The following is a 12,009-nucleotide window of genomic DNA, read 5'->3' on the forward strand; positions in this document are numbered from 1 at the left end:
AAATTTCTATTGGTCAATCTCATTGTAAGGTAGACAACTCTGTCGGATTGCTGTGAAGAGGTAAGTGAAAACAAGTCTTTCGAATGTTTGTAAGCATTTTTCCCGATTTCATACTTAGTTTTTAACATTCAATTTTTAATATAAATTTACTATTATATAAAGATCTCTCAAACCCTTTAGCTCAACGCTGATAAAAAGAGAAACGGTATAGTATACCGCGGCGTTGAACATGTTATGCTGTACTCTGAAGCACACCTTCGCTGCTAGCAGTTATTCCACAGCGGTTTTGATTCGATTCTGAATTATTATCATCATTTTGCTTGGGTAACTTATTAAGCTTATGGTTCTTTAACTATTTTCTTTCTTTGCGTGATTCCGTCCCTTCTTTAGACCAGTTTTTCGTTCCCAGATTCTTTGGCACAGAGCAGTAAGGGCCTTTGTTGTTTCTTTCTCACTCTGCTCAGCTGGAATATTGTTAACGTCAGGTGACTGTGTATACATAGATGTAATACAAGTTCGTGGTGTATACAGAGACTATAAATATTATGTTATTTATAGTCTCTCGACTCTTCCAGTAGTACTGCAAGGTCTACATGCTCTTTAATTGTAGTCTGGTTAGAGGACGTTGGCCTTTGTCTTTGCTGGAAGCTGTACAGGTTGCAATATTCAATTCATCGTTTTAGTACAGCAGGGCTTTCTGTAAGGAGATTATTTTTCCTCTTATCTCTTATCCATGATGATTACTTTTCTTGTTGTTTCTTTGTTAGATCTACAGTATTTACCGTTTGCCAGTTCACACAGCTTTTTTCCAATGTTACAAAATTGAAATAGTCATGTAAAGTACGACCTAATATGCAAACTGAGCATGCATGACAGTTATGGCTTCCTCGAAACTGGATATGGTTTATTGCTACATCCAGATAAATATAACGAAAGTTGAAATATCTGAGTTCTTAATCTACGTAATATTTGCTCTAACAGTGTCAATGTGACTTTAGTCGTTGGTTTTATTTGGATTTCGAAATATTGTATCAATAATGATATTTTGTACCTTTGATGATTTTTTTAAACTCTTGTTTTTCTTTTGTGCTTAAATAGGGTTACATGAAGAAATGTCTTCTGCAGAACCTGCAAGCATTGCTGGGCATGTTGCCCGTGTCTTAACGGTTGAAGAAGTGACTCGACTTCAAAAGGACAAAATAATTGTGTCTGATTTTAAACAAAGTAAACTGGAAAAAGAAGCAGAGAAAAACTGGGACTTATTTTATAAAAGGAACACAACAAAATTTTTCAAAGACAGGCATTGGACAAAAAGAGAATTTGAAGAACTGCTGAGTGATGTAAATATATTTAACATAAAAGTACAAATAAACTTTGATGAATGCTAAACTTGTTTGAATATAGCAAATATTTCCTTAAAGGATAAATATTAATTGTTTAAAATATTTAAAAAATTGTTTTAATATTGTCTTTCGCTAGGAACACCAATAATCAGCTCCCAACCTTTTTAGTTAAATGACTATGTTTTTGTGTATGTGTGTGTGTGAGAGAGAGATCAGCTGATTCATTGATTGATTTGTACATACAAGAGATTACCTCTAGCAAGGGTTTAGGTATCTGAGTGTCAAGTCATTATACAACATTAAGGCTGTCCTTTGTTGTTTTGGCTGTGTGTGTTTCGAATGGTGCTGAGTGTGAATGAATAAAATGTGAATCCAAAAGTGCATTTGAATGTGTTGCGATGTTATTTTTTATTGAACTGCCCCCGAATCGCCTTCTAGGACAAATACGGTGTTCTCTTATCTCATTAGAGAACCACTGTAGACATAATTCAGTTATAAAATCAGTTAAAATTGACTTCTAGATACATATGTACTAAAATTCTACACACAAACATGCATACATGTAAGCTCAGTACCTGAGAGTATGGTGCACATGCATTCCTGCCTACCCACAAACACACAAGAATAATAAAAATTGTATATATATATAAACTTTAACTGTTCTTTCAGAGATTTGTGAAAGAATTTAGAATGAGAAAACAATTTATTGATTAATCAGATGGGTTTTACCAGCACTTTACAGGCATTATAATTGGCAATTTGAAGACAATATATATGAATATTATTTTTATTTTCAGACTGCAGCAGAGAAAAAATTTCTTTTGGAAGTTGGCTGTGGTGTGGGCAACTTCATATTCCCTTTGTTAGAAGCAGGTGGAGACAAATCAGTTTTTATATATGCCTGTGATTTTTCTAAAAGAGCAGTGCAGTTTGTGAAGGTAAAATTAGTTATCAGCTTTTGGGTACAGGCTGATCAGTGTTTAGAGAAGGCTAATCTGTTGGACCAAAATTATTCCTTGATTAACTTGAAGGAAGTGAAATTAGTTCTAAAGGAAATGTTCTGTTTTGAACAAAATTTTGATTTATTTTCCTTTTCCTTGGCCTTTAATAACATGTAACCTGACACTTTTTTATGTATCCAATAACTTCATTTTCATTAGGATATATTTTTGAATATTTCTTTTTGCATGATGATCACAGGTTGTTCACATGAATTTTATTTACAGGACCATCCCAGTTATGACAGCAGTTCCTGTAAAGTGTTCCAAGCAGACATTACAAATGACATCTCAGAGTTTGTTCCCATGGACTGCATAAATGTTGCTACAATGATCTTTGTATTGTCTGCCATACACCCAGACAAAATGGTGCAGGCTTTGATTAATGTATTTAAGGTAAGGGATTAATTTAGTGTCTTTGTTTCTTTATAATGATGTGACATACATTTCAAATGCATTTTCTATCCAGTATTTATTACAAGAACTTATTATTAGTATTTTGTTGTATATATATTGATCTACAGCTTAAAGTATTTAAGCTAATTTTGATAATCAGTACTCCTACTTTTAGTCTTTACACATCTCTCAAACATCCCATCACCTGTTCAATACACAAGTACTTATTTAGAAACTTTATGTAATGTGTGATTGTACTTAAATATACGCTGTCATATTTTTTTATGTAGTCATGGAACTGATGTATTGTCCACTGATGTATTGTCCTTGATGCGGGCGTGTGTGTGTGTGGGTGTGTGTGTGCTCACTTCTGCCATTGCTGATGTCTTTGATTTTTACTCTGACTGCTTGCATGCTGGAAGACAAATCTCCTTTTCTGGACAATAAAGTAATCTTATTACTTGGGTTAAAATCATCTTTTATAATTGCTTCATTCAGGTTTTAAAGCCAGGTGGTTTTCTGCTTTTTCGAGACTATGGTCTGTATGATCATGCCATGTTACGGTTTGAACCAGGACATAAACTGTCAGAAAACTTTTATGTGAGGCAAGATGGGACACGTGCATTCTACTTTTCTATTGGTAAGCTCTCTTTGTCTGTGAAAACGTCTTTTTTTCAAAGACTGGTAAATGTGCCTTTAATCTGGTCTTGACTGAAAACTTAAAGGACATAGAGACTAAAAGCTTATTTTTTAACAACAGAAAAACTGCAAGAAATTGCTGAGAGTGCAGGCTTCAAAGTGGTGGAGATCCATTATGTGAAGAGAGAGACTGTCAACAGGAAAGAAAGTATTTGTGTTCCCAGGATATTTGTGCAAGCCAAATTTTCCAAGCCTTTGTCACCACCTGAGATACATCTTCCTGAAAGACCTGTGATACAAGAGAAAGATCAGGCAAATAGTGCTTGTCTTGAAGCAAAGAGGTGCAATGGAAATGCAAATGATAGAATTGATAGCTAACAAATAAAAAGAAACTTGTTAATTCTGAGATGTGATTCAGATATGCAGTGTGCTAGCATGCACACGAACAAGTGTTTGGAAAACGGCAACATGAATGGCTGCATATCTGAATGCATGCAAGTCTGTGAATATGTTTGACATGAACTATATCATTTTTGTTTTGTTTCATTTGTGATGCAAAACATACTAAAGACATTAAATATATATCTACACACGTCTTCTTTCACCTTTGACTCATTTTATCTTATGTCCTGTTTTGTGCGGGGTATAAAGTGGCAGTTTTTAAACTACAATTTCTTCAAGATTATTTTATTTAGTTCTCTTAAGTCTTTGTTGAAAAGGAAAAGCTCTGAATGCTTTCAATAGTTGGGGTTGGAGTGACGTTAACTGTATGACTGGGTAGAACTACACCATTTTTGTATATTTTTAACCTTTAGTGAGAGGCCCTGAGTTCATATCTTGTCTTGGGACACTGGCTATAGTGATCTGTATGTACGTATAGGCTGTCCATCGATGATTTTCCTTGGTTTCTCACTTCACCATGGGACTGATGGTTCTACTTTCAGGATTTTCGCTTAAAGTTTTTGGCTTTTAGCAAACCCCCAAATAAACTCTATACATTGTTTACATTCCCTAGCAATACATTCTAATCTTGTACTTCATGTTGCTCAATGTGCCTATATACCTATCTCCCCGTCCATTGTCATTTACCTAATGTTCGTTTATCATTACTAGTCAGCGCAGAGTACGACCTATCTTGGTCATGCTAGTATACAGATTATTGTTATTATTAACTCAAATGTTGGTGGGATGATGACAATGTTTTACAGACAAGGAAGAGGGAAAAAAAATTATTTGTCAGAAGTGGGATTCGAACCCACGCCTGGAGAACCAGACTGCGACCTGAACGCAGCGCCTTGGACCGCTCGGCCATCCTGACACATAATGAGTCGCAGTCTCTTAAAGCTTATATTATGTACTTCTCTGTGGCACTCCCGTTTCATGATCTAAACATGCGTGTATCCAGCAACTTTCGTGATAAAGAAATAAAGCAGCGAATGGTTCATTTTCTATAATTGTGTCCACCCTGCAAAAAGAAAGTAAACAATATCAGTTGCGCACAGCTTGTCATAGCAAAGGTGCATTATATGTCGACGAGAACTACTACTCATCAGACTCAATACGCTCTTCGGTATTTATTTTATGTGGGTTTCGTTTTTTAAACCGCGTCAGTACTGATACTAAACGATCGATGATTTGTGGACATTTTTTCACTCTCCAACGAGTCATAGAAGAGAAAAGTAACGTAACCGGGTGTCTCCAATCTGGCGTCCAGTCCACTTCTTTGTCAGCTACCCTTTCCTCTGCCTCGTCGACATCCTCCCTGGTCTTGGTTAGGGTGTCGTGTCGATCTTGGGCCTGAAATGTTTGGGTTTTGCAGTTCAATGTCAAAGCGAATGCGAGGACTGCACCTTCAGTTTAAAGCTTATGCTTTATAAAACACTGTCAATTGTAGACACTATCGATAATTACCGCGTCCGGATATGCCTGTTGATACTCGATTTGAAGCGTTCGGCAGCAAAATAAAGTCGATCTGGTTATGGATTGAATTATTGGAGTGTCATGTCGCTTGACGTGAATTTTTCTTTTGAAGATGCTGAGTCAACCTGCAGACGAGCGAACTTAAGAAGCCGCAGACTTAACTTACCCGCCCTACTGTGCATAGATGTCTGGACTCACTTTTGCATTGAAATCCCCGATCACGGCGAGGATATCTTTCTGGGAACTGTTTTGATCACTTGTTCTATCTGTTCATAGAATTTTTCATTTCATCACTGTGCGTAGAACTAGGAGCGTACGCCCGAATGATTATGCAATATTTAGGCCTGGAAGTTATGAGAATACAGATTAGCGGAGAAGCTGAGGACTGCTACCTCTTTGTGGAGAGAAACTCCATACTATGCATTAAGATCTTTTCCACTCAACCACGGTTTGTGGTATTTGTCCGTAAATGTCTCTTCAAATCCAGTCCACCGTACCTCTGCCAGTCCCACCCATATCGCTTGAACTCTCGGGTGAGCTCACGCACTTTGCCAAACTGGTTAAGCCTAATATATTACACATTCCAATTGGTCTCGTTTTGGAAGATCTTTTCCTTCATCGGTGTCAGCTCTGCTCTTAGGTTCTGATGGGGCAGACCGTCCTGTAAGAGGTGGGCCATGATGCAGGATCTCATTAGGGGCTCTCCACAATGTGGAACTTGGTGTATATGTATATATGACGTCCGATTATGGAATAGTAATCCATCCTCCATAAGTTTCCTGTTCTCTTGTCTAGACCACACATTGAGTGTTATTGAAGCCATCTTTTATTTTGCTTGACTTTGATTATTGTCTTGTCTCAGCAAAGCTGACTTGAGGGCCTATAGGGCCCGCTTCCTCCGCCAGCCTGTCAGCTGTCATACTGAGAGGGGATCCACTGCTTAGTTGATTGTTGTAGGCTTCTCCAGTTATCGAGATCTAATGTACATGTTAAGATACTATCTCTGCTTTTAAATGCAACAAAATCATTTCACACAGCTTTTAACATTTGTTGCTCTCTTCAAGCACCACAAATGTCTTTTTTTTTTTTTTTTTTTACTCTGAAGCAAGCTTGTTCCTCAGTAAATACATTAAACATTTATATCCTAGGTACAATACTACCACAGTGCATCTCTGTCAATAGTAATAAGTCTTTTGTTCTGAATATATAACAAAATGTAACTGACTAAATCATACTCATGGGCTGTCTGCAGATAATTGCATGACAGGTTTAGATCTTCCATAATTTCAGATGAAAGCACTTGCTGGAAGTACACTCAGAAAGCCAAAATGAAACAGGAGTAAAAATTTGAAGTTTAAAATTCTAACATCAACAAGATGCAATAACATTATACAAATAGCATTTTATCACGCTGTAGTACAAGCATGGCAAAGATGTATCAAGACTGCTTACTAATATTCATATATAGGCTACTTCAGGATTCTAATGCAAACTTTAAATCAAGAAATAATATAAAAGATGTGGGGAAAACAATAGTACTTGCTGAATGTTCCAAATAAAAATATTATGATATGCAATATGCACTAAGCAGGTCTTGGGATGCTTTATAAAAAATATGGTGGTTTCATCCTAAAAATATGTTAAGAAAACAAAAATAGGGAAAATGCTCCATACACACAAAAATACTTGCAAACCGTATCAGAGATTTACAGGCTACAACATAGCTACTGTAGGTATTCTCTGGTTGTCTATGGTGGCATAACAGACAAGAAAGGTGCCATCTTTGAAAACTTTTTATGCAGTAAAGGTTGCCAACCCACCAAAACTAATGACACTATTGCTATCATGACTACTGCAAGCAATCTGCAAATTCCATCTGAAGTTTTATTTAAAAAATATTTAGGAATGATTGGTTTCACATTCCATAATTAGCACAATTATACTGCTACAAGTGAACTGTGTAATGGTCAGCAAACAAGAGGAGACTTACATGTGGCTTGAGGCTTGATGCAGTGGCTTACTAATTTAAATTCTTGTGCTGTAGGCCTTTGTTATTTTTGTTATTGTTATTTATCATCCTATTATTAAATAATCATTATCTAAACAGCATTAATCTCAGCATGATATTTGTTCAAGTAAATTTCTTTGAAAATAGCAATAAATGGGAAATATTCTGTTTTTCTCAGTATTATACTATTTAAATCATTCATCTGACACACATTCAAAGCTCATATACAAGGAACCTATGAGTCTGACAAGCTACAACGAGATTTGATTGTATCAAACACTATGCTGGTTAAGTTGGACAGTTGCTTGTGAAACTCAAACAGTTCTGAATTTGTCAGTTGATTAATATCTTCACTGCTGCAAGACTTTATCAGAGAACTGAGTTTTTTCAGACTTGGAGTTTTCTTCAGATCACATATGCTTGTTGGTGGTTCTAAAGGAGGCTCAGGGGTCAATGTTGGTGGTTCTAGGTGAGGCTGAATTTGTGGGGATTCTGCTGCTGGCCAACTGTCTACCTCCAAGTCATCGGGTCCTTCTATGCTGCTGTTGAGGTCCTCATCTGTAACAGTGTTTTGAGACCAGTTCATGCTACATAAGGCATTTAATTAAAAAAAATCAGAATGTACTGAAACCATTTCCCCATCCCACAAAAGATAATGAAACAGTGCATTTCTATTAAAAAAAAACAAAACCAAAATACCCTACAAAGAAGACTATGCCATATAACCAGAAAGGTGTTAGAAAAGCTTGGAACGAAAAATTGGGTTTTCAAAACTACAGAATTTTAAGATATATCTCTGCATTAATACTTTTTAGGATAGCAATTACTTAGCTCTTGATACAACTAACAGGCAAAGATAAATCATTACGTACCATCTGCCTTGTCTGAGAACAGCTCCTTGAGTGCTTCATCAGCACTAGGCAGTTCCTCATTTTCAACTTCTGGCAGCTTCTCCCAAGCTCGAACTACTGAAGACTTTGCTGATACAGAAAGATACAATCTTTCATATAACTATACTTACAACTAGCTTTAATGGCTAGGTCTGAGGAACATTAGATTTAAAAGATACATTAATAAAGGATTTTCTATGATGATGCTTTCTGTTTCATGAAAACATGCTATAAAGACAATAGGAGAAAAAGGGAACAGGACTAGCAGATACAAAGAAAGACATACTTTTCACGGACTCCTGGTCACTACTGCTTCCTTCGACTAATGCTGAGGAAAGTCTCTTGGAATGATTGGCATAATACCTCTGGAGAGCTCCTCGCACAACATCCACCTTAGGGGTTTTCACAGGCATAAGCTGAATGTCTACCTCAGTTAGCCTTGCCAGATCACCGATTGTATGCACACCCCGAGATTTCATGAGCTGACTGAGACCCCGATGCCTACCAAACAGATAGTCATTTTTTAAAGCATTCTCAGATTTAATTTAGAAATCTGCTTCAAAGACAACAGTTGAATTTGTGGTTTAACTTGATTGAGAAAAACGTCTTATAAGCAATGACCTCATACAAGGCCCAACACAAGAAAGCTGTAATTACAGTTATAAATATGGGCCCTTCCTCCCATCAAACAGACTTCAAATTTAAAAAAAAAAAACAACCAAAAAAACTAAGAATAAATTGTAAAAATGCTGGCTAGTATTTTACAATGATAGGGCGACAATACTGACCAGACTGATGAAGTCAACTGTGGTAGGATTATCTCTGCTGACTTGCTGCAATCTACTAAAGCTGGGAAAATAGGATCTTTGGAATTCAGCTGTGAGTCTTGTGTGCTGCAATAGCTGTTCTGGGATGTCTTGTTGCTCATCTGGGAACTTTCTGGTGAACAGGATCTCTGGAAACAAAGCAAAACACTGTTGTGTACATGCTGATGTCTGGAGGTGTAGGATCAAATATTCAAGACATGACTACAGGCAAAATACAGTAGATAGCACTGTCACTACAAAGACTACAGATCAACATTTTAAATATGTTGTGTCAGCTGTCCTGATCCAATCTTTCCAGCTACGATAATGTTAATCTTTGTCGACCTATGTTGTTAGTTGTAGCTAACTGCACTTCAGATAGAATAGAAGCAGAGACTATAGTAGCACCTATGAATGTTCTATGAGAAGTGTCTGATCTACTGCGGCTGTTGCTTCAACAAAATGAATTCCAGAGGAATCAAACTCTCTGAAACATTTTTTCATTTTCCTCTCAGTTGTGATCCCTGCCATTTGGTACTTATAATGTTGCACAAGAATCGTTGAAATAGTTGTTTAGACAGAGAGCATGCATGTCTCTACCATGAGAATGTATGCATGGATTTATACCTAATCTGTGAGTTCAATGCACATTACAAGTATTCACGTGTATTCACAATTACCCATACACTTCCTTATTTCCAAATGTAATCAAGGAAAGTGTGATATTACTACGAATCTAATTACGACACTTACGTGCTCATACACTGTAATAATAACATGCACAACAGCTTCAGTGCTCTAAAGAAGTACTCTTGACTAAAAACACACCAGTCTACGACCAAAATCTATCGCTAATGATGCATGTTCACCAGAATGACTCCCAACTCTATTACCTTGCGGCGCAGCCTTGTCAGCTTATGTTGGCTATGTTCTTTACTGGAGTGAGCAGGCTGAAGAGACAGATACTGATAAAGCAGAAAAAAGCAAGGTACATGCCATAAGAAAGAAACTGAAAAAAGAAAAACACATACTAAGAGAAGAACAAAGGACTCCAATATACACTACATGTATATTGAAAATAATGTCAAAAAGAAAAATTTAGAAACAAGGCGCAGTAAAGAAAATCTAAGGTTATTTATTAACTACAAGCATTTTCTTGAAGATGCAGGCACTATCTCTATGTGGACAGTTTTTTTTGGCAGAAAACACAAGATTCAGGAAGAGTTTTAAGATTTACATAATGTAAATAATGTAAGTAAATGTTTTCCCATCTTGTGCCTGTTTCTTCAAGAAAAAAAAGCGCACTGGAAGAAAAATCGGCAGAAAGTGTGTGCAAATTACATGCAAAGTTGCAGTGTGTGCACACATATATATATATAAATACGATTTTGCAAGTCTGCATCTGACACAATCCCATTATGCATGGAATATATGCAAATTCTGCTGCACTACTGATGTTGCATATATTTAAAATATACATCAACTCAAGGCGTTGCTACTGACTGAAGTGAAGTTTGCAGCTGAACGGGCAGTAGATAGAGATGGATCCCATCGCCATACTGTGTGCATAAGAGTTGCTTGGTGAGAAGGACTTTCACCACTCACAACTGGATCAGCAAAAGACACACGGCGTTTCTGAAATATAAGCAATATCTCATTGTTCAAGTAGACAAATGAAGAAAGTTAATGCACCAGAGGTGATGAAAGAGGTGGTAGGTACCAAGAAAGCAACACATCTAAACGTAATAGACATGACAAAGAGCAGAACTTTTACTTCAATCACTTAATTAAAATAAACAAACGAACAACAAAAAGCAAAAAAAATAACAATCATGTCAGCATGTTTACCTTGCCAGGAGGTAGACTGCAGTCCTGCTGGCTTCCATCTTGACTTAACCTCACTTGAGAACGCTTCTTCAAAATACCGCTAGGTGAGGCAGAGGGGGATGCTGCCTCTGTGTCCATCAGATGATTGGCAAGCCCTCTTCTGTCCCCATCCTCTTGACTGCAGTTTGCAGACTTCTCTGGACTGCTCCCATGGCACACCTGTTCCCGCTGCAGAAGGCTGCGTCGAGCAAGAGTCTTGGCATGCAGGCGTATGGCCCGCAATCTTTTAACTTTGGAATCAGAGCTGACAGTCTTCTGGTGCAGCATGCCAAAGTCCAGTGGAGAGTCAGTCACGTTCTTTGCTACATCCATTGTGCCCTGACTATCCAAGTCTTTGGTGCTGTTTGGTGTCACCTGCAGTGTTGTGTCCTCCCCTGTCACAGACTCCGTCACATCAATTTCAGAAGAATCAGTCTCCAGAGAGATCAGAGTTTTTCCAACAAAGCTGTTTGTGCTTGTGAATTGTGATTCAACACATAACTCCTTTTCTATACACATCTGCCGTTCTTCTACACTTACATTTAGATCATTTGTTTGTTTATTATCACTGTTTTGGTTTTGATCTGCTATATTGGTACCAGCAGTGCCATTGTCTTGATCTACTGTTTGTTTGACAGGACCAACATTGTCTTGATCAGCTGCATTGCTAGCAGGACTAACATTGTCTTGATCAGTTGTAGTGCTAGCAGGAACAGCATTGCCTGGATCACTTGTCGTTATAACAGGACTACAATACTCTTGATTAATTGTATTGGTAACTGGGCTACAATTGTCTTGATCAGTTGTCTTGATAACAAGAGTAACACTGTCTTGATCAGCTGTCTTGATAACAGGAATAAAACTGTTTTGATCAGAAGTATTGCTTAGCAGGACTACTATTGCCTTGATCTTCAGCCCGGCTAACAGGACTACTTACTTCATGGCAAGATACTGGTTCACCAGCTACACTTGACTCTTCCTCGTGAGTGACCTTTTGCAACTGTTGGCTGGTTTCTGAAGGAATCTCGGTGTCTGTCACTTTAAGGGAAAATGTAAAATCCTCTTCTGGGGTCAGACCTCTGCTTGGCACTGGCTTTACCCAAGGATCAGCTGAAGACTCTTGAACACACCCTAAATGTTCAT

At 37.4% G+C, this 12,009-nt stretch overlaps 2 protein-coding genes and 1 non-coding gene across 6 annotated transcripts; 1 reads left to right on the plus strand and 2 right to left on the minus strand.

The window, feature by feature from the left end:
• The first annotated feature begins 34 nt into the window (after positions 1 to 34).
• Positions 35 to 3,972, plus strand: LOC112565362 (methyltransferase-like protein 6). Of its 3 annotated transcripts, none has more exons than XM_025240775.1 (6): positions 35 to 89; positions 1,099 to 1,340; positions 2,141 to 2,281; positions 2,570 to 2,737; positions 3,236 to 3,377; positions 3,498 to 3,972. In XM_025240775.1, the coding sequence occupies exons 2-6, from the start codon at positions 1,113 to 1,115 to the stop codon at positions 3,752 to 3,754; spliced, it is 936 nt and encodes a 311-aa protein (XP_025096560.1). In that variant the 5' UTR covers positions 35 to 89; positions 1,099 to 1,112; the 3' UTR covers positions 3,755 to 3,972. The 3 variants fall into 3 exon arrangements, with proteins under 3 accessions (XP_025096560.1, XP_025096562.1, XP_025096561.1); XM_025240777.1 differs by having other exon boundaries at positions 63 to 85; XM_025240776.1 differs by lacking the exon at positions 35 to 89 and adding an exon at positions 216 to 324.
• A 638-nt stretch (positions 3,973 to 4,610) lies between these two features.
• Positions 4,611 to 4,694, minus strand: Trnal-cag. The gene has a single exon. It is a non-coding gene; the product is annotated as a tRNA-Leu (tRNA).
• A 1,679-nt stretch (positions 4,695 to 6,373) lies between these two features.
• On the minus strand, positions 6,374 to 11,411 carry LOC112564535 (telomere-associated protein RIF1-like). 2 transcript variants are annotated; one of them, XM_025239403.1, is made up of 7 exons: positions 10,849 to 11,411; positions 10,504 to 10,635; positions 9,894 to 9,965; positions 8,983 to 9,149; positions 8,481 to 8,695; positions 8,177 to 8,284; positions 6,374 to 7,862 (listed from the first exon to the last, which is right to left on the minus strand). In XM_025239403.1, the coding sequence occupies exons 1-7, from the start codon at positions 11,383 to 11,385 to the stop codon at positions 7,540 to 7,542; spliced, it is 1,554 nt and encodes a 517-aa protein (XP_025095188.1). In that variant the 5' UTR covers positions 11,386 to 11,411; the 3' UTR covers positions 6,374 to 7,539. The 2 variants fall into 2 exon arrangements, with proteins under 2 accessions (XP_025095188.1, XP_025095189.1); XM_025239404.1 differs by lacking the exon at positions 9,894 to 9,965.
• Between the last annotated feature and the right edge of the window lie 598 nt (positions 11,412 to 12,009).

This window comes from Pomacea canaliculata, linkage group LG5 (assembly GCF_003073045.1).
Source record: "Pomacea canaliculata isolate SZHN2017 linkage group LG5, ASM307304v1, whole genome shotgun sequence".
NCBI classification, from domain to species: Eukaryota; Metazoa; Mollusca; class Gastropoda; order Architaenioglossa; family Ampullariidae; genus Pomacea; species Pomacea canaliculata.

Excerpts from the sequence above, each read along its gene's own strand:
- LOC112565362 (XM_025240775.1), top strand. The coding sequence starts at position 1,113 with ATGTCTTCTGCAGAACCTGCAAGCATTGCTGGGCATGTTGCCCGTGTC. Across the intron at positions 2,282-2,569 it reads GAGCAGTGCAGTTTGTGAAG|GACCATCCCAGTTATGACAG; the intron begins GTAAAATTAGTT and ends TTTTATTTACAG. Across the intron at positions 2,738-3,235 it reads CTTTGATTAATGTATTTAAG|GTTTTAAAGCCAGGTGGTTT; the intron begins GTAAGGGATTAA and ends TGCTTCATTCAG.
- LOC112564535 (XM_025239403.1), bottom strand. The coding sequence starts at position 11,385 with ATGTGTATAGAAAAGGAGTTATGTGTTGAATCACAATTCACAAGCACA. Across the intron at positions 9,966-10,503 it reads CAGCTGCAAACTTCACTTCA|TATCTGTCTCTTCAGCCTGC; the intron begins GTCAGTAGCAAC and ends CTGCTTTATCAG. Across the intron at positions 7,863-8,176 it reads GTTCTCAGACAAGGCAGATG|ATGAGGACCTCAACAGCAGC; the intron begins GTACGTAATGAT and ends ACACTGTTACAG.